Source organism: Poecilia latipinna, unplaced genomic scaffold, assembly GCF_001443285.1.
Source record: "Poecilia latipinna isolate Pla-1442-1.1 unplaced genomic scaffold, P_latipinna-1.0 Scaffold2176, whole genome shotgun sequence".
In the NCBI taxonomy this organism is placed as follows: domain Eukaryota; kingdom Metazoa; phylum Chordata; class Actinopteri; order Cyprinodontiformes; family Poeciliidae; genus Poecilia; species Poecilia latipinna.
In genome coordinates this window covers 19,066-44,335 of record NW_015114792.1, presented here as the reverse complement: position 1 = coordinate 44,335, position 25,270 = coordinate 19,066, and the positions used below count along the sequence as shown (strand labels likewise).

Sequence of the window (25,270 nt, the reverse complement as noted above, 5' to 3'; positions counted from 1 at the left end):
ACACCTGACTGGGAAAGCTGGAGCAGGCCTGAATAACTACCTCAGGTGTGTTAATTGGCTGAATGCACTGTGTGACTGACTGTCACTCTAACCAATGGAGCAGCAAAGGCAGGATTAAGGGTAGTTGTTTACCCTGGGTTACATTAAGCCTGCAATTAATCTGTTAGGTGTTGCATAGACAATTTGAGATTTGGCGACTGCAGGACTTTCATCACCAACATTATCTTCTTTTTCCATTTACTTAATTTTTCTGCCATACTTCTTCCTCCCATCAATATTATCCTGTCTAAAGTTTTGTTTCCATTGCCCATTGATCTTTCATCATGTAATGTCACCATAATGAAATAAAATCTAAGTTTTCCAGATCTGACACAGCACATGTAATTCTGGTCAGAGATTTACATTGTCTTATCAAAGCATGGGATTTAAATAGTTCTCTAAAACTGCAATGAAATAAAGAAAACAAGAATTGGACAAACAAATTCTAATTTGATATGAATTTTATCCAATACAGAGTTCTCATGTGACTTCACACTTCCGTGAACTTTGTAACTGACAGCTATCTTGACAGGCTGTGGAGTTTCTATGACGGCAATAAACAAGCCAGAGCTCACCTAGTTCCTATTTAACCTAATATAAACAATATAAGTTCATTACAACTGCTTGAGTACTCTACCCACCTGTGACAAATATCAGTAATATTTACTGTAGTTCTTACTGCCGAACTAGCAAAACAAGCTTAGTTAATATAACTGGGTGCACTATGCATTGTGCATGGGGTAAGCATAGCGTGCATCCTTACCAGGTGTAAGTAGAGGGACCTTAAGGCAGACTTACCATACATAGTAAGATGACACAATCACTCTGGTTCAAACTTGTGGGAACTATGTATAGAGGGATTATTTATTTGTAAACACAGTAGCTGTGTGTGCAACTTGACTGCAGAAAGAGGAGACTGGCTTTTACATCCCTACTGGTTGCCATGGTTACCCACATTTATCTTGCTGTTTTAACATTAGGTAGCATGTCGGCGTACTACAGCTGCTGGTCACAGCATGATAAGTTATGCTACCTAATTGACATTAGTGACCCATTAATGACCTCACACATTACATCAGTGTTTCTCAATTATTTTCTGTTATGCCCCTTCAGGAACCATCATTTTTTTTCACGTGCTTTATTGTTAATTTTGCATTAACAATAAAAAGATGGGTTTCATCTATTTCCTGGCCTTTTCCTGTGAGCTACAGTTACTTGCTTATGATTGAATATAAAGACCAGGCTGAGTTTTTGATTTGGGTTTTAAATACGAGTAAAGTTGGGTGAGAATAAAGTCATAATTTTATAACTTTTCACCACACTGCACTAAATTGCTGAATACTAGGGGTCTTATAAGGTTATAGTTGGCACTGGTTTAGCTAATTGCTAAATGCTAAATGTTTTAGCAAATCAGAAGCAAATTTTCAGCCCCAGGACTTTAAAACGACTGCTTAAACAACTTTTTATTTAATAGAACAAGACCTGCTGGTTACTGTTGGATTTAGACAAATAAAATGTTAAACTTCTTTGCTCGTTGTTTTCCTCTAGTCTCCCGAGTCCAGGGTTCTGCATGTACACAGTGGAAAACACACAGAGAACAAGAATTCACCATTCGACTTCAGACATATCCAGAGTTTTATTCAGACAGTTAAATGCACAGAAAAACAGATCAGCATCACACCCAAAACAAGAAGTCCAAACCACAAAACAGACATTAAGTACCTGAGAAAAGTAGAAAAATGAACAAAATACAAAAATAAGAGAAAAGCAAAGGTGCCTTTGGGAACTGCTCATGCGGCTGGAAAACGAAGCAATTCAGCTTGCTGCTGAGAAGTGGAGACTTTTATTAAGAGGTGTCGTCCTAATTTTAATATATGCATTGAAGGTGTGTCCTCTCCTTCTAAACCTCTAAGCAGTTTCAAGTTACTTAGATGGGTGAACCAATAATTTTGTTGCCTTCTTTGAAACCTATTCAAAATCAAAGATAGAGAGAGAGAACAAAGGTCACTCAAAACAGGATGTCTCATGCCAGTTACATCTGTTATCTCTCCCAGTTCCTCCCTTTCTAAACAAAGTTGTTTATCTTATACATAAATTATATATGTAAGGTTTCCAAAATACCCAATTTTGTTTTATTTGCAGATGACATAAACATTTTTTGTACAAATGAAACTTTATGGCAGCTTTTGCTAGAAATGAATTTAGTTATGTAAACTGAAAACGTGGTTTGATATTCCAAATTATCACTAAATTTAGATAAAACCAAGTTTATATTATTTGGGAATTGTAAAGGGCATAGCGATTTACAAATAATAATTGATAATGTGACTGTGGAGAGAGTGACTGAAATTTGGTTTTTGGGAGTATTGATTCATAAGATCTGTTGGAAACCTCATATTAAATATATTCAATCTAAAATGGCTAGAAGTATTGCAGTTCTCTCTAATGCTAGAAAATTTTTAAACTCCTCTGCCCTTCATATCTTTTACTGTTCACTTATTTTGCCATATCCAAGTTACTGTGTGGAAGTTTGGGGCAACACTTACAAAACTTCACTTCAACCACTACGCACGTTACAGAAAAGAGCCATTCAAATAGTTCACAAGGTTGATTTTTATTGTCAGACCAACAATTTATTGATAGATTCTCATTTCCTGAAACTCCCAGATTTGGTAGAGTTTCAAATTGCACAGTTTATGTATAAAGTTAGAAACAAACTATTACCAGAAAATATTCAAAAAAGAGAAAACCTCAACTTCAGAACTTTGAATGTTCGAACAATGAAAAGAATGTGCATGTCATGAAGTGCTGATTGAGAGGTGGTGAGGATGAACGCCGAGACCCAGGTAGTGAAGAAACTGTTGAATTTAATTATGACGCTCAAACAGTCCAATACAGGCGGCAAAGCAGAAGGTGTAGCACACCAGCTAAATACCGGTAGCAACTGACGACAGACGGAACATGGAGCAAGCTAACCAGGACTTAAACAGTTCTACTGGAGAGCCGACACAGACAACAACTGACATAAGACGAGGACCCGACCAGAGACAAAGACAGCAGGTGGGTTTAAATGCACAGGGAGGGTAATCAGGAAAACTAGACACAGCTGGGATCAATCAACAGGGAGGACAGGACATCACAGAGACTCACAGGGAAACAAGGACACAAGAAAAACCAAGAAATAAATACACAGAAACACAGATCTGTCATTGATGTGAAGATCTGGAATAAACTCACTAAAGAGCTGAAGCAAAGTCCAAGCATGAGGTATTTTAAGAAAAGACTCAAAATGGTTATTCAAAAGTATAAGGATGAACATGGGTGATGAATTTGGCTGGGAATTACTGCATTGTGGATGACTTGGGCAATTGGGTGTAGGTTTGTGTGTGTAAATGTATGTTGCTGTGTAAATAGGTATATATTATTTATGTATATATGCAGATAGATGCATATGTACTGTATATGTGTGCGTGTAAAGAATTACTGTCATCTGGTTCAGGAAATATTACTATAGTCATTATTATTTATTATTATTGTTGTTTATTATTATTGTTTTATTATGTTATTACTGTGGATATATTATGTTGGAAAGGATACTTGAAACAGGAATACTATGCTATGAATTAATGAATGGAAAAGGGGTATGATTATATAAATTAAACTTCATCATACTCCTTTTCAGACTCAGTCACTGAATAAGTGGTGTATTTGAGTATGTACAGTACAGACCAAAAGTTTGGACACACCTTTTCATTCAAAGAGTTTTCTTCATTTTCATGACTATGAAAATTGTAGATTCACACTGAAGGCATCAAAACTATAAATTAACACATGTGGAATTATATACTTAACAAAAATGTGTGAAACAACTGGAAATATGTCATATATTCTAGGTTCTTCAAAGTAGCCACCTTTTGCTTTGATTACTGCTTGGCACACTCTTGGCATTCTCTTGATGAGCTTCAAGAGGTCGTCACCTGAAATGGTCTTCTAACAGTCTTGGAGGAGTTTCCAGAGATGCTCAGCACTTGTTGGCCCTTTTGCCTTCACTCTGCGGTCCAGCTCACCCCAAACCATCTCGATTGGGTTCAGGTCCGGTGACTGTGGAGGCCAGGTCATCTGGCGCAGCACCCCATCACTCTCCTTCTTGGTCAAATAGCCCTTACACAGCCTGGAGGTGTGTTTGGGGTCATTGTCCTGTTGAAAAATAAATGATGGTCCAACTAAACGCAAACCGGATGGAATAGCATGTCGCTGCAAGATGCTGTGGTAGCCATGCTGGTTCAGTATGCCTTCAATTTTGAATAAATCCCCAACAGTGTCACCAGCAAAGCACCCCCACACCATCACACCTCCTCCTCCATGCTTCACGGTGGGAACCAGGCATGTAGAGTCCATCCGTTCACCTTTTCTGCGTCGCACAAAGACACGGTGGTTGGAACCAAAGATCACAAATTTGGACTCATCAGACCAAAGCACAGATTTCCACTGGTCTAATGTCCATTCCTTGTGTTCTTTAGCCCAAACAAGTCTCTTCTGCTTGTTGCCTGTGCAGTGGTTTCCTAGCAGCTATTCTACCATGAATGCCTGATTCACACAGTCTCTTCTTAACAGTTGTTGCAGAGATTTGTCTGCTGCTAGAACTCTGTGTGACATTGACCTGGTCTCTAATCTGAGCTGCTGTTAACCTGCGATTTCTGAGGCTGGTGACTCGGATGAACTTATCCTCCGCAGCAGAGGTGACTCCTGGTCTTCCTTTCCTGGGGCGGTCCTCATGTGAGCCAGTTTCTTTGTAGCGCTTGATGGTTTTTGTGTCTGCACTTGGGGACACTTTCAAAGTTTTCCCAATTTTCCGGACTGACTGACCTTCATTTCTTAAAGTAATGATGGCCACTTGTTTTTCTTTACTTAGCTGCAACAATACAAATGTTAACACTCTATTCAGTAGGACTATCAGCTGTGTGTCCACCTGACTTCTGCACAACACAACTGACGGTTCCCAACCCCATTTATAAGGCAAGAAATCCCACTTATTAACCTGACAGGGCACAGCTGAGAAGTGAAAACCATTTCAGGTGACGACCTCTTGAAACTCATCAAGAGAATGCAGAGTGTGTGCAAAGCAGTAATCACAGCAAAAGGTTGCTACTTTGAAGAAACTAGAATATAAGGCGTATTTTCAGTTATTTCACACATTTTTGTTAAATATATAATTCCACATGTGTTAATTCATAGTTTTTGATGCCTTCAGTGTGAATCTACAATTTTCATAGTCATGAAAATGAAGAAAACTCTTTGAATGAAAAGGTGTCCAAACTTTTGATCTGTACTGTGCATTTGATAGTAAGGTATTGTATTTATTTATGTACACTTTGTTGGTGAAATGTCTGTCTGAAATAAATTAAGCGAATGAATGAATATTAACTAAACTGTATAGAAAATGTGTCTGAATAGCCTATGTTAATATAATTATAGTTTGACAGGTAAAATTAGTAAGTGACAGATTTCTTTTTAGTGCTGTCAGTCAAAAAAAAGTACAGCGCAACCTCTGGTCCATATTTCTTTACAAAACCTAATAAAAAAAAACATTTTGCATATACTACACTGAAATTTGACACGTTTCTCTTTCCTGTTAAGAGATGTATCCTTCACCTTCTGTTTCTCTTACTACTGGCTCCACTTAAAGATGAACAGCAGAGCTCTCTTCTGGATGGTATTAAAACTACAGTACTGAAAGAAGATCTAAGACACGTTATTAATCGATTGAAATGAGTTTTAATCTACCAAACCATTATTCAACATTTAATTGTAAGTTGATTAATTGATTGCATGCTTAGTCTAGTACTAGGGATGCAAACAATCCCTGTCACTATGTCACAACATAGTGACAGTTTTAACAAATACATGTAATTTTGTTTCTTTATAAATGTTACATAGTGTGTAACTTTATATCCTGCTCGCATAATGTACCATGTTTAAGTTCAGTACTTGTAATTGACCCTGAAGTATAAAGTCCTCATATTTATGATAATTCTGTAATATCTGAGGCAAGGAAAGTTTCCACTAACTTATAATTTCACAGGTGGGGAGTACCCCTTAACTTTTTCAGCTAGCTGGTTTTAGAGTCACTGGTCAGAAGAGAGATCCTTCTGGACTGTTTTTGCTTTACGTTTTTGCTTTATTGGTCTGATTGAACCAAGCAGTTTTCATGTGGTTTTGTCTCATTGAATGAGTTCCTACATAATCACAGTTTTTCTGTTATGAATCCGCAGCTGATCAGTGATGGCAGTGTAGTGTATGCTGAGGGCCTTTGGGACCATGTTACCATGGACATCCAGGAACTTGGCTTCAAGGCTGGTGATGCCATCGAAGTGATTGATGCCACAAACAAGGAGTGGTGGTGGGGCCGCATCATGGACAGTGAGGGCTGGTTTCCTGCTAGCTTTGTACGGGTGAGGGGATCTCTGCTGGCAGTATCATTTCATTGTGATTGCTAAAACAACACATATGGAGTCTCAGCTTATTACTGATGTATCAATTGTTTGTTCAACATGTTTGATACAAGTAAAAACATATAAGGTAAGTTATATATTTTGCCCATTAAGGATTTTATAACTGTATTCTCTTAAGCTGCGTGTGAACCAGGATGAACCTATGGAGCAACTTTCAACCCATCTGGAGGAGTCCCAATGTGGAGATGAGGATGGAACGGATTTAGGTTTATTAGGCCCCGGGTTACCCTGCAAAGAACAGATGAGAGCCAACGTCATCAATGAGATCATGACCACAGAGCGAGACTACATCACACACCTGAAAGACATCTGTGAGGTCTGAAACTAGACCAACTTTAATTACTTCTGGATTTGCACTCATTTCATCTAGTTACATTTTTTATATAATAACTAATTTCTACAATTATGCAAATTACATTGTTACTTATTGATTTGAAATATGTTTCTATATTTGAGAATTAATCATATTAAGTAATTTAAATGTATTCTAGGTACATTATTTCTGAGCTTTTGTTTAGTTTATTTTTATACTACAAAGCTCTGTCATTAGTGAAAAGAGATCATTTAACATGCTAAAATCTGAATAAAATGAAACCCAACACTTTTTAAAATGGTACTTCCTGTGGATAGACATAACTTCCTGGGTCATAGCAATAGAGTACAAGCCAAGTGTATGTTTCAGCAATAGAGAGAATGGGCTTTAAATTTAGAGCGCTGTCATATGTTTTTTACTCTGAATTTTCAGAGCAAAAAGCTCAGTCCAGTCCAGCCATCTCTGATCCTTATGTTTTTCTCAGGGTTACATCAAACAGTGCCGTAAGAGGACAGACATGTTTACTGAAGAGCAGATTAGAACCATCTATGGAAACATTGAAGAGATATACAGATTCCAGAAAAAGTTCCTGAAGGGCCTGGAGAAAGAATTCAACAAGGGGCAGCCCCATCTTAGTGAGATAGGCTGCTGTTTTCTTGAACATGTAAGATAGATGTTCTAATTTACTTTTAAAGCAGCTTGAAATCTTTTGACTTATTCCATTAGGATATGCATTTAAGATTTGTCTTGAATCATTTGTCTTCATGTCTTGATGTCCAGCAAACAGATTTCCAGATTTATTCAGAGTATTGTAATAATCACCCCAACGCCTGTGTCCAACTCTCCAAGCTGATGAAAGTCAACAAGTACGTGTATTTCTTTGAGGCCTGTCGATTGCTGCAGAAGATGATTGATATTTCTTTAGACGGCTTCCTACTCACTCCAGTGCAGAAGATCTGCAAGTATCCATTACAGCTGGCTGAGCTCCTCAAATACACCAATCCTCAGCACAGGTGACTGGCTTTAATTGCGGTTTACAATGAGCCAATATTCTACATCACAAACATTAACTTTCATGTGTGTCATCAGAAAAATCTAAAAACCCTGTAGTTTAGATTGGAGTTTGCTTCTTAATGTTGTACTAAAATACACTATAGCTACACTTGATATTTACAGTAATTATTTATATGACCTGTTCCACAGTACTTCATATATGCCTTTGGAAAAATGTCCTTGCTCCAAATTACCTGAGTATGATGGAAGAATATTTGTTTGTGTTTGAGGGAGATATTTATTAGGGATGCACCATATTGGGTTGATATTTCATATGCCTTTTGTGCAGCTCTCACTTACCAACATAGATTTTAGCTGACTTTGATTTCTCTTTGAAAACCAGAATAACTGAATAATTGCACTGATACTTTCTGGGGAAATAGAAAATTGAAGTGGGTTAATATGAAATATAGTCTGCAATGTTTCTCCCCAGTGCAGTGGTTTCAAACTTAAATCCCCATGGAGCAGTCTCCTGCAACTTTTAGATGTCTCTATGCTTCAACACAGCTGGTTCCAATTTTAGCTCATTTAATTTATTTTTGCACTCCCACAAAGTAAACTTGCCAACTTGTTTAGAATAGTTAAACTACTCACGGCTTTTAGCCTATATGGTGGACTGCCTATGCGTCCCTACCACTGGTTTTAACAAGTTTTCTGGTGGAAACCCTCTATGGTCATTATTCAGTGTTTTCCTGGTGAGTCTTCAAAAATAATGACCTTTAAGTAGGTACTTTTCATTAACTTCACATTTCTGTTTCCTAATTTTTTTATTTTTTTTTTTAATTTCTCTTGGATTTTTAGGGACTACAAGGATGTGGAGGCAGCCTTAAAAGCCATGAAAAATGTCGCCAGGATGATCAATGAGAGGAAACGGCGCCTTGAGAACATTGACAAAATTGCCCAGTGGCAGAGTTCCATAGAAGACTGGGAGGTTTGAAGTGATAGATTGTTCTGAAATCTGTTGTATGATACTGTAAAGTGTACCTCTGACAGGTATGAGAAGCGATTAGCAGCCGTGTAAGTCTGTTCTGATCCATGCAGGGTGAAGATGTTCTGGTCAGAAGCTCTGAGCTTATCTTTTCTGGGGAGATAAGTAAACTATCCCAGCCACAAACTAAGAGCCAGCAGAGAATGTTTTTTCTCTTCGACCATCAAATGGTTTATTGCAAGAAGGTACTTTTGTAATTTACTTTTTCTTAGCATATGATTAATTAATTAGGAACATTGCTTTCTTGGCCTCGTGTGTATAAAATCCAGTATCAAATATAATTTTCGCTCCCAGGAGCTCAACAAAAGTTATTTTCCTATGGTACCATGCCACCAGTTGCAAAATGTCTTCAAAGACTTTTGAGAAGTCAACTATTCAAGTAAAAAGCGGTATCATAATAAAGTAGAAGCAACCAGGTAGGACAACAACTCATTGCATTACATTAATGGCATATTAAATCACAAAGTAGGGTAAGCAGTTAATGAGGCACACCATACACAGAGGTCACCAACCTTCTGCAGAGTCAGTAGCAACCTTCAAATTTCATGTGGCCTTAAAATTAGATCAAGAGTTCATAGACGGCTTTGTTTAATCAATTGTCATGGCTGAGCAACTACAACTCCAATTCCAATGAAGTTGAGACATTGCGGAAAAAATAAATGTGGTGATTTGTAAATGCTTTCAACCTATATTTTATTGAAATTCACTATAAAGACAAGATATTTCATGTTCAAGTGGATAAACGTTTTTCTTTTTTTTTCCCAAAAAAATATTCACTCATTTGTGAATGCCTATGCCTGAAACACATTCCCAAAAAGTTAGGACAGGGCAATGAAAGAAAGCTTAGGAATGCTAAAAAAATATATTTGTTTGGAATATTCCACAGGTGAATAGGTTAATTGGAAACAAGTGAGGGTCATGACTAGAGTATAAGTTTCCTCTGGGCTGATGTGTCCACTCTTCAAATTGTTTTTGGAAAACATAGGCATTGTGTCCTCAGAGTCAGGGAGGAAAAGAAAAGGAAATATCTAAGATCATAGTATGTTGGTGTTGATGGTATAGGTACATTGCACATCTGTGAACGCACCATCAATGCTGAAAAGTACATTGAGGTTTGGAAAAACATGCTTGCCATCCAACCAACAGTTGGATGGCAGTTGAGGGAGTTCTAGGACGACAAAGCGAAGCCACATTCTGCACGTGTCACAAAATTCTGACTTCATAATAAAAGAGTGTGCAATACACCATAAAGTGGGACAATTTAATCACTTGTTGATAGCCAAGAAAATCTGTTTAAGAATATAAGCCACCAAATAAATTATTAGTATTGCAGTTGGTGTCGGCGGATGGAGTAAGGATGGACCCCAAAGCTCTTGAAGCAGTACAAGCACTGAAACACAAGACACCACAAACAGTTGGGGACATCAGGCAAATGCTTAGGTTCCTGAGCTATTACAGAACATGGGTGCAGGATTTTTCACGTATAGCCAAGCCCCTGTATGACCTGCTTCAGTCAAAGGCCGACACCTCTCAGCTTAAATTGCCGTGGGGGAAAACAAAAGGCCACCAGCAGTCCTCTCGAACCCCAATAGAGTGGACCAAAGAACATCAACGGGTCCTTGAGCAGTTCATTGACCGACTGACCAAACCCCCAGTGCTGGCATAACCTGATTTCGACCACCCTTTCACATTTCACACTGATGCCTCCCAAAAAGGCCTGGGTGCGGTTCTCCATAAAGTCCAGGATGGAAAAATGAGGGTGATTGGATATGGGTCACGGACACTGATGCCAGTGGAACAGAATTATCACCTACACAGTGGCAAACTCAAATTCCTGGCATTGAAGTGGGCGAAATGTGACAGTTTTGTGATTATCTGTTCTATGCCCCACATTTTACAGTCTTCACAGACAACAACCCACTCACATACATCCTAAGCACTGCCAAGCTTAACACAGCGGGTCACCGGTGGGTGGGGCAGTTGGCTGACTTCCACTTCGACATCAAATACCGACCAGGTAAAGCTGCCATTGATGCTGACACCTTGTCGCGATGGCCCCTGGGTATAGACACCTTTATGGCTGAATGCTCTGAAGAACTATCAGAGGACACAGACTGTGCTTCATGGGAAGGATGCCAGAGAGCTCAACAGAGAGATGTGGCCTGGATGGCAGCCCTCAACTTATCACATCCTAGCCAACCCCAGTTCGAGGGTCTGCAGACAGTCACGATGAGCTGATGAGGGAACAAAGGAAAGACCCAGTCATTGGGAAAGTTGTGGAGTTGAAACAACAAGACAAACCACTAACGGAGGATGAAATAAATAAAGTTGATGGACACACAAGGAGGCTCCTGAGAGAGTGGGGCAAATTATACCTGGAGGATGACCTGCTCTATAGAAAGACTGCGAGTCGAGAGCAACTGGTTCTGCCCGCCACATATAGACAAACAGTTCTGACTCACCTCCACAACAAGATGAGTCATGTCGGTGTTGAAAAAGTGCTGAGCTTGGCAAGGGAGCGATTCTACTGGCCTTTCATGAAAAGTGATATAGAGGAATACATCACCAGGAAATGCTCTTGCATCAAACAGAAGAAATCATAAATGAAAGAGCTCCAATTGGAAGTATTACATCGACTTCACCCCTCGAGCTGCTATGCATCGATTTCCTTCACTTGGAAGCCAGCAGGGATGGGTACGAGTACATCCTAGTCATGATTGACCACTTTACCAGGTTTCCCCAAGCCTATCCCACCAAGAACAAGGCTGGTAAGACGGCAGCCGACCGACTTCAATTATTTCATCCCAAAATTTGGGTACCCGGCCAAACTCCATCATGACCAGGGTCGGGAGTTCGAGAATGAGCTCTTTAACAATCTAAGATGACTAGCTGGTGCGACCCATTCAAGAACCTCCCCATATCACCCCCAGGGCAATCCGGTCGAATTACTAAATTGTACCTTACTGCAGATGCTCTGGACTCTGGGGGAGAAAGAGAACTGGAAGGATCACCTACCTCATGTGCTCCATGTCTACAACTGTACAAAGCATGAGGCCACAGGGTTCTCACTGTACTATCTGTTGCATGGTCGACATCCTCCCCTCCCTGCAGACATCCTCTTTGGCCTCATAACAGACCAGGAGACCGAAATCAAAGAATCAAGTGGGTATGCCAAGAGGTGGGCTGGAAAAATGACAGAGGGATATCAGATAGCCAATGCAAACAGTCAACAATCCAGTTTAAAGGGAAAGACATACTATGACGAGAAGAGCAGAGGTGTCGTCCGTCAGCCTGGGGACAGAGTCCTGGTATGCAATCTCGGTGAACGAGGGGGCCCTGGAAAGCTGAGAAACTACTAGGAGCAGCAGATCTTCAACATCAGAGAGCAGATGGGTGACAACCCCATCTACAAAGTCAGCCCTGAGGGAGGAGGTCGGCCAGTTTGCACTCTGCACCAAAACCTACTGCTACAAGTACAACAGAGTCACAAAGGAAAGCCAAAAAGAGTTCAAATGACCTTCAGACCAGACATGCTGTATTGCACTCAAACACAGATGACTCTGACGAAGAGGAGGATGAGGAAGCACCTCGTTACTGGCTTCGAGTACCTGTGGAGAGACCCAGACCAAACATTCACCCACCCGATCAAAATACTACTGATGCTTTCCAAGAAATAGCTGAAGAGAATGAAACCAGTTTGATGGAAGCAATCCCGACCGAACCTGGACAGGAAGGAGAGCGTGTCAGAAGTGGAAGGCAGAGGTCAAGCGGTGAAATTGAACAACATGTAGAGGAGCTTCAGCCCACATTCCTGGAGGACATACATTCTGCCCCTCAAGAGGACAATACTCCTACACATGACACGGAACATCCAGTCCCCCTGAGACACTCTACAAGAGAAAGACGGCCAAGACATACGTTTACTTATCTGTCTCTGGGTCAACCAGCTTACCAGCTTTCCAACCCACTGTGAATGCAGTTGAAATCCAACCAATGCAGTGTATGCACCAGTGTTTCTCCTCCCCGTACTTCCATCCTATCCAACTACCACCCATTAGCACCTATCCTTACCTACCTGTTATGTATCCAACACACTGTAGATCGAACACCTGGGAAAGATAGTTGAATACCTGAACCACACATGCATCATACATTACATATCCATCTACTGGAAAACATACATCATACACTGCATACTCACCTGGAGCGACCTGCAACATACAACACTATCTTTTTTTGTTTTGTAGTGTATTGCAAAATGTATGTTCAGTCAAATTATTTTGGAGACTGTCAGGCGCCACCTTTGTTTGTTGGGGAGTGTGTGATACACCATAAAGTGTGAGAATTTAATCACTTGTTGATAGTCAAGAAAATCTGTTTAAGAATATAAGCCACCACATAAATTATTAGTATTGCAATTTATTATACGTTTTTTTTATAAACTGAAATTGACCAAAATACCTTGTTAAAACAAAAGAGAAGGGGGGGGGAAGAGCCCCGCCCCCTTGCTCTTCAGACAGAGTTTGGGGAAGAAGACGGCACTCGTTCTTTTTTTTTTTTTTTTCTCACTGTAGCTGTTCATCTTTATAGGTTAGTGATATGAAGCTAGTGAAAACTGTCCCCCTCTAAAATGTAAAGTAACAAGTTAATTCGGATCTTATTTTGTAATCACATGCATAGACGTGCTTAAACATTAAAAAAGAATTATTTCTGCTGGGATCGCAGTTAGCTAAATTGTAGCTACAACGGTCATATAACACCCGTTTTAAAGATGGCTACATGTATCAATAAGCTCCGTTCCACTCCCCGATCCAACAATGGTGTCCTGACATGCGCTGTGTTGTTATCTGTTTAAAGGAAATATTTGTTATAGATGTTACAACTTTCCCCCTGCTGTGTAATCAATTCCACTGTACAGTCAGTTATATAATTATTCAAAGCCCATTAGAACTTAAAGTATATTTGATCATCTTAATATGTCCATGTTAAATTATTTAACCAAGAACATAATTAATTCTCATAATTATTACAACTCAAAGAAATTAATGCCCTTAAAATTTAGCTGCATTTGATAAATGGGTGTTTTTTTAATGTAAATTTGTGAGCTTTAAATTGATTGGTGAATTGTTTTGATTTGGCATTTTGATGCCGTCACAGTTGGTGGGAGCTGATGCTATTCACTGAGGTGAATGCTATGTGGTTGTTTGAGAACAACAGGACACAAGGACATGATTGCACAAAGAAATGTTCATGATTTCAAGAATTTGTAATAAAGAGACAGAGTTTGGGGAAGAAGATGGCGGTCGTTCTTTTTTTTCTCACTGTAGCTCTTCATCTTCACAGAGAACAAAGGAGAAGCGGCGAGACATCAGATGGAAAAAACCAAAAAAAAAACATCATTTGTTACAATTGTCCATTTCCAGCTGAGACGTGTAACAAGTGCAGATACTAGAGTGCCTTGATAAAAGTCCAGACCTGTCTCCCATTGAAATGGTGTGGTGCATTAAGAAGCCTAGGCGTAAATTCAACCTGTGATACTCTCTTCAGCCTTCTGGCATCATCAATTACCACACCTCTGCCTCAGCCAACCAGCACTGGATCGCCGCTCCGCCCCAGCCAATCACCATGCAAGAGCTCCTTCAAAAGGCCAATCAACCACGGATCCTCCAGCTTCAGCCGTACTTCGACCCACCTCCTCCCCATCTCCACCCTCATCCTCCCGGGCATCTTTCAGGCTCCCTCCAGGCTCCTTCCTCTCCAGGCTCCACTCCACCACCAGTGTCTGGACCCAGGGGAAGACTACCCTGAGCCTCGCCTCAAGCTCGCGGCGATTCTCGGCACGCATGTCTTCTGCCGGTGTCCGAGCACCAAACTTTTGGGCCAATAAAACTTTCTATCTACTGTTTTTCTCTGTGCGAGTCTCTACATATTGAAATTAAGTGCAAATGATGACAATAGAAACCCTGGACTGTTGAGCAACTGAAGTTGTACATCAAGTAAGAATGGGAAAGAATTCTACCTACAGAGCTTTGTGTCCTCAGTTTGCAAACAGGAAAATTATGTTAAACAAGGATAAACAAGTCCCTGTCCCAACTTCTTTGGCTCGTGCTGCAGGCATCCAAGTCCAAATAAGAGAGTATTTAAAAAAAAAAAAATCAATTAAGTTTATCTATTTGAACATTACATATCCTGTCTTTTTAGTTGATGCAATTGAATATAGGTTGTAAAGTATTTGTAAATCACATATACCATATAATTACTTTTATTTATGTTTGAGTAACCATCTGCCACAACCGACTGGGGGTTTGGGAAAACGAAGGATACTCACTGATCCAGGTGTACTTTCTATATTCAGCAAACAGCCAGGAGCTAATAACTGTAACTTCTTTAGTGGTTTATTTAGGAGACAAGTATAGCTAAACAGATGGGCTGTGAGGCAGTTTTCAAGTCAATCGGGTGGTAGACAGCAGTTATCTACCTATTCACAGCAATATTTCATTCAATTACTTTGTCTGCTACAGAGACAGGGTTAAATACTGAAAGTTAGGCAAAGTATATAGAGAGAGAACATGAAGTTACAGTGGCTCAGCCAATTCCCCCTCTCCTGGAAGGTGTGGCAGCTAAACAGAAGGCCAAACTAGGTGTGTTGCTTTGATGAAAAGAAAAAACATACAGCTCTGGAAAAAAGAGTCCACTGCACTGAACCCCATTGTAAACATCATGGTTATTCCACCAAATATTGATTTCTGAACTCTTAAAACATTTGTATTTTTGTTTCTAAATGAATATAAATTTGTTTTTTTTGCATTATTTGAGGTCTCAAATCACTACATCTTTTGTTTTTGGAAAACATGGATGTTATTTTGTTATTTTGACTGTCTCTTATTTTCTGTAAATAAATATTAACTTTTTGCTTGGAATTTCGGAGACATATCAGTAGTTCATAGAATAAAAGTACACTGTTCATTTTACTCAAGCATGTATCTATGAAAAGTAATATCAAAAAAACTGATAATTTTAAGTTGTCTCTTAATTTTTCCCAGAGCTGTATAATGTTCCCATTTCTAAACATTTTGTTGTCATTTTAGGATCTTCTTCGCAGGGACATACTGTACTACAAGGGGCGTATGAATATGGATATAATGGAGGTGACAGATTTGGAAGATGGCAAGGAAAAAGATTTTAATGTTACCGTAAAGAATGCACTAAAGCTTTGGACAAGGAGTGGCAATGAAGTCCACCTCCTGTGTACCAAAAAACCAGAACAGAAACAACGTTGGCTTCGAGCTTTTGCTGATGAGAGGAAGCAGGTCCATAATGATCGTGAAACAGGTTTGATAGTTTATGTCAATGCTTATGTTGTCTAAGAAATTTGAAATTGGAGGTCCATGTATAAAATAAAAAGTAATGTGGAATTGTGAAGTTGAAGGAAAATTGAAAAAACATCTCTGTCAGATATTCAAATCTTGGAATATTGCTGTAGAACTTAACCCTGCTTTAAACTTTCACTGAATGTTCTCCCTGAAAACTCTGCTGAGTTTCTTGATGCTGGATGTTTTCTAACAAACTTCTGAGAAACAGAACAGGTGCATTTCTACTGAGACAAAAAATTTTTTAAACCAGGCATCGTTTTCCTTGTACTTCACTATTCTCATTATTGTCACTATTGAGTTAAATGCATTTACTATAGAATTATTAGACACTTTTTATCCTTGTTTTAAGTGTCTGCTGTAAAAAGTGATGCCCAGTTGTCAGAGGATTGTTATGGTGCGATTCTGTCAGATTGATCTAATATGATTAAAAATAACACAATAAAACAGTGTGTGAAACTATTTTTCATTGATAATTAGAATGTAGACAGCTGTGAGAAATATGTTCTTCAGCCTGGACATTTTTTTTCTTACAGGAACCTTTTTTTTCTTTTAAGGCTTCTCTCTTACTGAAGTCCAGAAGAAACAAGCTATGCTGAATGCCTTCAAAAGCCACCCAGCTGGGAAATCTAAAGGTATGCATTTAGGAGTTTTAACACACTATTAATTTTCATTTGATTTCACTGGTTAGGTGCCCCCCAGAGGGTATGAATATTCAAACTACAACTGGATAGATTGTGTTAGTAGTTAGTCAGTGCTGCCTTTTACATAGCACTGAGTACAAAGCCAAGAGTGAAGAGAAAAAGCTTTGCTACTCTGACACATTCTAACATGTAGAGTGTTCATATAAGTAGGGGAACAATAGAGTACATGGAGCATTATTAAAATTTGGGGTGCTAACTTATGTTTCCACTCCCATTTTGTGAGCCAAACAGACATGATCAGATCAGTTCTCTAACCAATATGTAACACAGCTGTAGCAGGTATAAGTTGCTCCTCATTTCTCATGTACAATTCAGTTTTCATGGTGTGTAGATATGGAGCTAAAACTGTCTCATAATTCACAAATGCACAGAACAAGATCCACAAATGCAAAAGATTCACAAATGCACAGGACGAGACTCACACTTACGAGCTCCCTCTGGCCTGTGAGTTGTGCAGTGTGAATTTTCAGACTCCCCTGATGTCTCAAAATTTGTTACCTCACGTTGGGGTAACCTATTTTTCAGCCAATCACATTAACCCATTCCAACAGCGCTGTAGCTTTGATGAAGCACCAACAGTTTAGTCCTCAGCCTGGCTTCTGGCAGCAACAGAGGAACGGTAAGTAAAATGTCTAATGTATTCGATATTTATCTCCATGTTATTGTTATTAATGTCAGTCGATTTAATTGTGCCACTATTATCACAAGCTGGCGATCTTCAGCACACCTAACTCCTATATTAGCGCATCAGCAGAGCTCTCGTGAGTAAGCTAATGCTACCGAGCTATGCTAGCACTTCTGCATGCTAATAGCATCAGGCTGGCATCTTTATACATAGCTGAATTTATTCCAGATAATAATAGGCTTTGTATAATATGAATACTTATAAAACCCTGGTCCTTAAATGATAAATTATCATAGCAGTGTAATAATTCACTTAAGTCACGCTTTCCAGAAACACAAAGTGATCTTTTTTAACTTATCATATAAAACATAATATGCAAAAAATATGTATCCATTTCGAAAATACACATTGATGTGCATTATTTTACATTTATTGTTAGCGGGAGCTGGCCTTTACTGTTTTATTGTCAGCCGGTGATGTTTCGTCTTTGCTCTGCGGTGATTGTGAGTCTTTGACATTATCAGTAATGCCCAACTCTCACTGAGAAAAAAGAATATAACCCCAGATAGCATGTTGAGCCTGGTAGGATAAATAAAATAAAAACAGCACTTTGTGTTTCTGGAAAGCGTGACTTAAGTGAATTATTACACTGCTATGATAATTTATCATTTAAGAACCAGGGCTTTATAAGAATTCATAATATACACAGCCTATTATCTTGAATAAATTCAGCTATGTAGAAAGACGCCAGCCTGACGCTATTAGCATGCAGCAGTGCTAGCATAGTTCGGTAGCATAGCATACTCACGAGAGCTCTGCTGATGCGCTAATATAGGAGTTAGGTGTGCTGAAGATCGCCAGCTTGTGATGATAGTTGCACAATAAAATCGATTGACATTAATAACGATAACATGGAGATAAATAGCTAATATTTTAGATATTTTATTTACCACTCCTCTGTCGCTGTCAGAAGCCAGGCTGAGGTCAGGCTGAGGAACCACAACAAAAACTTAAAAAACAAAAATTAATGGATAGAAAAATAGCGAGGGGGGACACAAGGACAACACTGGCCAGAATGAGGAAATGATGGGAGTAGATGAAGGATCCAGCGAGTAGTCACTGAAAATGTGAAGCTTTCAACCTGGGTAGGTTGAAAGCTGAACAAAACTGGGCTCATGAGCTAACTGAATGCAGGTGCAAGTTGAAGAAGCAGGAGGCAGACTGAGGAGAGGGAGAGAGAAGGTGGCAAAGTGTACAGAGGACCAGTAAGTAATTCTAACGTCCAAAAGATAGGTTGGAGGAACAAAGTACCTTTGTAGCAGATGACTTTTCTAAATACTGCTGTATAGCACTGACTTGTGTAAAAGTCTTCATGGTTTGTGTCCAGAATGTGTGCGGTCAGCAGAGATTTAAACTGCTCATTTCCTGATCCTAGGCCTGTGCAAGTCCTGGATGGATGGAGGGTCAGCATTGATAATCTATTTGTATACCTGATTTTTCATTTGGACATGTCTGAAATAAATCAAAATAATTTTATTGATTTTAGAAAAATGATTTTTACTTAAAATCATTTTTGTGTATTGTCGATCAAATACACATTAACACTTGGATGAATCTATGCATACATACATGTAAACATGCATACACACAAAAACATATGCATACTCACACAATTGAACATATATAAAAAGAAACTCTTGTAAATGAATTTATACCAATCAGTACATCGTCTTTAATGGGATGCACCCAAGAATAAATTTATAAAATAAGTACATACCAAGTATGAACACATCTATACATACATATACACTGAAAAAAATTACTCTCTGGATTAACATAAAAAGAAATCATGGAAAGGATTTCCACCTGATTACTTTACTTTGTTTCAGCACTATGTAATTCTGTTACTCCAATTTAAAGCAAATGTTTTGGCTCAACTTAACTTTTGAGGTTGATTCAACTCATTTACTTTAGTAGGACCCAATGTAATTTAATAGAGCCAGACCAAATAATTTGCAATGTTTTGGACCAAATAATTGACTTTACTTGATTAAGATGAATGCAAATTTAGTTGAAACCAACTTATTTAACAGTGATACCTTCACACTACTTAATTAAGTTGATCCAACCCATAAAAATTAAGTTAGCTCAACAAACATGCTTCATGCTGAAATAAAGCTATTTAATTGTGTGGAATTCTTTTCTGTGATTGAATTACATTAATTTAAAGACATATTTTTAATTGCTACTAAATTAAGTGTTTTAAGACTGCACTGGGTGACAGGGTAGAAAGAACACTCAACAATTTAGAAAGGGTACAACAGAATTGTATTTTCAAAATTACCATCCATTTTCTTTACCATGTGCAGTGCAGGCACTTTACTACAAAAGGAATAAAATCGTGGCAGATGGCAACTCATTTGAACATCTATTTAAGCTAGTTTCAATTAATAGTTTAAACAAAACCTTTTATGTCAGTGTTTAATTAGTAACAAGAAACTTCAACATAGTTCAGCCTACCACAGGCACAGATTTTAAATGTACAAGATTCAACATTTTATTTTAACAAAATGATATACTTAGCATTGTCATGGAGTGGTTTGGTGGTGGTGAAGATGAGACACAGGCGGACCCAGATGAAGATTATACAGTCCTGCTCACCATTATTGGCACCCCTTCATAATTTGCGTAGCTGAGTGAATATCTTCAGAAATAAATGGAAATGTTCAAAACTTATATCAGCAGGATCTTTCAATTTGAGGTCCAAAGTAATCTAACAAAGACAATTACCATTTCAACATAAATATTTTAATTCCAAAGGACAAAACAGAAAACCAGCATGTGCACTAATATTGACACCCCACTTTAATATTTGGTTGCACAGCCTTTGGCAGCATTGACGGCCTCCAAACGTTTCTTATATTCATCTAAAAGCTTCTTGCACTTCTCAGGTGGCATTTTCTCCCACACTTCTTTTACAATATGCTCAAGCTCTTGTATATTTGCAGGGTTCCTTTCTCCAATGGCAGATTTCAGCTCCACCCAAAGATTTTCAATTGGATTGAGATCAGGACTCATTGCTTACCATTTTAAAACAGTCCATTTTTTTCCTTTCAACCAGGCCTGTGTGCTTTTGGAGGTGTGCTTTGGGTCGTTGTCTTGCTGGAGGACCCAGGATCTTCGCCGCAAACCAAGTTTCCTTACACTGGGCAAGACATTTCGCTCTAGAATTGCTTGATAATCTTCTGATTTCATGATGCCTGTGATACGGTCAAGGCCTCCAGTACCAGATGCCGCAAAACAGCCCCACAGCATTATGGATCCTCCACCATGCTTGACTGTTGGTATGGTGTTCTTTTCTTTAAAGGCTTCATTGCGCCGTCTGTAAACATCCTGTTCGTGTGATTTACCAAAAAGCTCCACTTTTGTTTCATCTGTCCATAAAACGTTGTCCCAGAAGGATTGAGGTTTGTCCAGGTTCTCTTTTGCGAAGATCAAACATTCTTTTTTATGTCTTTTCTTCAGCAATGGGGTCTTCCTTGGCCTCCGCCCATAAAGCCCCACTTTGTTTAGTGTGCGGCGTATGGTACTTGTTGAAACAATCACACCAGACTGCTCCAGGCTGGTCTTTAGGTCTTTAGATGTTAGATGTGGTGTTTTTTCCACCATTCGCACCAACCGTCGAAGACTTCTGTCATCAATTTTTCTCTTCCCCCCACGGCCAGGGAGGTTCTTGACCGTTCTATGCCTGTTATTAATAACATTACGCACCGTTGAAACAGGGACACCAAGGTCTTTGGAGATGGCTTTATATCCTTTGGAGGACTTGTGCTTGAAAATAATAGCATTTCTTATGTCCTCAGACAGCTCCTTTGTCTTTACCATTGTCACATGTGGAGATGAACTAACAGGTGGCTTTTAAAGCACCAGCATGATTATTCATTGGTTAATTCATGTCACATGTGTGGAGGCAGTCCATCACAAGTGATCTTTATGTATGATTTGCAACAGGTGAGCCAAATTGGGTTTTCATATTGATTTCCAGCAAAGGGTGCCAATACCATTGGCATGGTAAAAATGATGTTTTTTCTTTGTTTTCCTCATAATGTTTATCTTTTTAAATGCTGTTTTATCATTTGCTGTTTTGCATCAAGCACAAGCTATCAGCAGTAAAATGTTGTTTCACTTGATGAATTTCCTTCAGTAAATATTCCATTATATGTACTTAAACTTCATGGGTGCCAATAATGGTGAGCAGGACTGTAATTAAGAATTTAATGATGAAACCAAGGAACAGAACAACGGGGAACAGCACAAGGAACATATGAAGCACGACGACCTCACAATGGCACAGGGAAACAGACTGGTAACACGACGACAAGGATCCGACAGGAGACAAAGACAACAGGTGAACTTAAATACACAGGGAGGGTAATCAAGGAATGAGACACACCTGGGAAGCAATCAATGAGGAGGACAGGACAGAGACTCAGAGGAAAACAGGACTGAACACAGAAAATCTCAAAAATAAACACACAGAAACACGGATCATGACAAGCATAACATAACAGTCAATTACCCCACAGGAACCTGCATGAAGTCTGCCATGGCATCTTAATCCTGTGGATAATAAGAAAAGTACAAATTAAAAAAAGAATGAGGTGACATTTTTGATTTTCTTCTGCACAACCTCTGACAAACAGAATTATAATACATACAAGAGACATTGTAGAACTCTCCTCCATCGTTGTCGAGGAAAACTGCGAGACATCCCAGGGTAGCAGTCCTTATGGCAACAACATCTTTGGTCTGCAAGTAGGAAAAACAATAAAAATAAGCACAAGCATATTCTGAAGAAACTAAATCACCATCCATCCATCCATTTTCTGTACACCCTTAATGGGGTCGGGAGGTGCTATTGCCCATCTCCACCTAACATTCTGGGTGAGAGGCGGGGTACACCCTGGACAGGTCACCAGTCTGTCGCAGGGCAACACAGAGACAGACAAACAACCATGCACACATACACTCACACCTAAGGCCAATTTAGAGAGGCCAATTAACCTGACAGTCATGTTTTTGGACTGTGAGAGGAACCGGAGAACCCACCATGCACAGGGAGAACATGCAAACTCCATGCAGAAAGAACCCAGGCCAAACTAAATCACATTTTTTCAAAATAAGTGGCCTAGAATAATTGTTCACCCTTATTTGTTGTCTGACTAAGACAGGTTAGAATGTTGATGGTTGTACAATTAAAGGAGCAACTGTAATTTTCCAACCTGCTACCAAAACACAACTGGTTTTGTCGAGCATGAAGTTTATTGTACAGGTGTGAAGAAGACTCATGTGCATGTGTGCACATAAACAAAATCATGACAGAATCCTCACCTTTCTGTCAAACTGGACCAGAATCTTGGGAAATGCATTGTCAATTACTCCTCTTCAGCCTTGAATGCAACAAGATCCCACTTTCTACTCTGGCAAACTCTGCAAACACAGTAACAATCAGACCCGGCTCTGGAGGAATTTTCTGATAGACCTGTCTATGAGCAAAATTACACCCTCCACTGTACAATTGGGCATTTTATTCAATATAAATACTGTTCATTTTAATCAGAAGAAGAATTAAAATCTTTTGGCTCGTTTTATTCTCTCTTCTGCCCTGATTTCTTGATGTCGTCACTGCATCAGCTGAACCATAAAGACAAAGACAAACGTTTTCCAAGTCCAAAGATAACATTTATTAGACAAACAACTAATGAAACTGACAAAACTCAATAAAATCACAGACCAGCATCCAATTCGATATTTACCTCACTCCACAGACATCCACACACCAAGACAAACTTACGGGGAACCATTTCACTGACGCGCCGTTCCCCGGAGACAGCATCACGGGTAACCCCGGAGCGATCTGAAGTTAAGGTTCCGGGTCCTATACTTTTAAAGGGAGGGCATGTTTCCCTTCTCTGCTGTATTCTAATTAGGGGACTGTCCTTAGCTAAGTTCATTTAAATCTAGTTTACTATGTTACAGTAAAAGCCTGTTTTTAAGATCAAAGAAGTGTTATTTTCTTTTGAATGAAGACAGATGTTTTTTATGACCCTGTCCTGAGAGGAAGCTCTACTCTGTTGGCAGGACCAGATTGTTTTACACCAGCTGTTAAATCTTATCAGTGGTCAAAAGGTTAAACTCACACACAGAGCCACGACCCCCTGTGAATGCCTGCCCAGTCCACAGAGAAACTAGCTGTGTTTTAAATTACAGAGAACTACAAGCTAAGTTATTTTAATTCAACTTAGTGTATAATGTTTCAATAGAACTATGCTACATAAGACATTACGCTTATTGAACCATATATATAATTTGGAGTGAATTTTCTTATTTAAAACACTAATATTGAACATATGGTTAAGTTTTTACAACTAGCATATTTTAAATTTATTTTCTTGACAATACATAAACAGGCCTATGACTTTCAAATAAAATACCCATTTTGTTAATATAAAAATGATGTAAGTACTGACATGAAGAAAATGCTGAGCAATAATGCTCAGATTTGCAAAAACGTCTGCTGATATGTGGCAGAAGTCTAAGAATCTAATGTTTCCAATCAATGAAGTCTATTTCTTTATGCAAAGTCAATCTACTCAAGTACCTATTAGGTTATTAGGTGCTATTATTGATTATTGCTACTATTAATAAAAGAAAAAAAAAAAAACTACAGTGCCCCCCAAAAAATGTTACTCAAGTAAATGCAACTACTACTACCCAGTTCGGAAGATGGATAACCAAACTAGTAGCCTATTCTTGTTAACTAGGTTAGCGTTAAATTTAGAGGTGTGCCGATCGATCGGCCACCGATCATAATCGGCCGATTTCCGTGAAAAAGTGTATGATCGGTGATCGCCGATCACGGTCTCTTGTTGCCGATCACACAAACCCATCATCACCTGCTTCTCATTTCCAGCCTGCCTGTGCAGCTGGTCTCCTCTTTCCTTCACACTGCGCAAACGTGTAGCAACAAATCCTAAGCGATGTGGAACTATATCATAGAGTGAATGGGGAAGTTTGTGTGTTGCGGCAGAAAATTACCTCGGGGTGAAGCAGGTCAACATGCATCAACACAACGCATACAAACATAATTTAAGAATAGGTATTGCCTTTTAGAGTGCACCTTCCTAGATTTGCACAAGCATCTGTAGTTTAATGTAATCTCGCTAGCATCTCGCGTGATCTCCTGATCTCACTAGACCCTCTTCGGCAGAAATCACTCTGACTAAATTGAATCACGTTGTCTCAACTTGAATTCATTTTATTAACGCTAGGTTGTTAAATTTTATGTTTATATGACATGACTTTATCACGTTTGCCTTTGAAACATAAAATTATTTTGTTAAAACATGTTTTTTTGTAAATGCAATTACCACCTCAATTCAGTTTTTTGGCACAAGCATGCAAGCATGGTACAAGCAGAAAATTCACCAAATGGTAGAGAAAGGCTGATTAATTTCCAGCTAACCTTCACTTCATGTGATGTTAGTACGTTAGCCACTGACTTCAGTACATAAATTACATAGAAACGTGACCAAACATAGCAATATTGTGCATGCATATATATATATATATATATATATATATATATATATATATATATATATAT

The 25,270-nt window shown here is 38.9% G+C and overlaps 1 protein-coding gene and 1 long non-coding RNA gene across 7 annotated transcripts in view; both read left to right on the top strand.

The window, feature by feature from the left end:
- The window catches only part of arhgef4 (Rho guanine nucleotide exchange factor (GEF) 4), a 45,165-nt gene that overhangs the window by 12,719 nt on the left and 7,176 nt on the right, over positions 1-25,270 (top strand). For 4 of the 6 annotated variants that reach the window (XM_015017669.1, XM_015017668.1, XM_015017671.1 and 1 more), the window contains exons 2-9: positions 6,312-6,491; positions 6,670-6,867; positions 7,349-7,528; positions 7,645-7,877; positions 8,719-8,848; positions 8,959-9,090; positions 15,994-16,237; positions 16,833-16,910. In XM_015017669.1, the coding sequence (XP_014873155.1) occupies positions 6,312-6,491; positions 6,670-6,867; positions 7,349-7,528; positions 7,645-7,877; positions 8,719-8,848; positions 8,959-9,090; positions 15,994-16,237; positions 16,833-16,910 (1,375 nt within the window). Of the gene's footprint in view, positions 1-6,311; positions 6,492-6,669; positions 6,868-7,348; positions 7,529-7,644; positions 7,878-8,718; positions 8,849-8,958; positions 9,091-15,993; positions 16,238-16,416; positions 16,492-16,811; positions 16,911-25,270 lie in introns of those variants that run through there. The other 2 variants (XR_001422161.1, XM_015017672.1) reach the window with 2 other exon arrangements.
- Positions 7-4,382, top strand: LOC106936581 (uncharacterized). The gene is made up of 2 exons (XR_001422163.1): positions 7-2,836; positions 3,241-4,382. It is a non-coding gene; the product is annotated as an uncharacterized LOC106936581 (long non-coding RNA).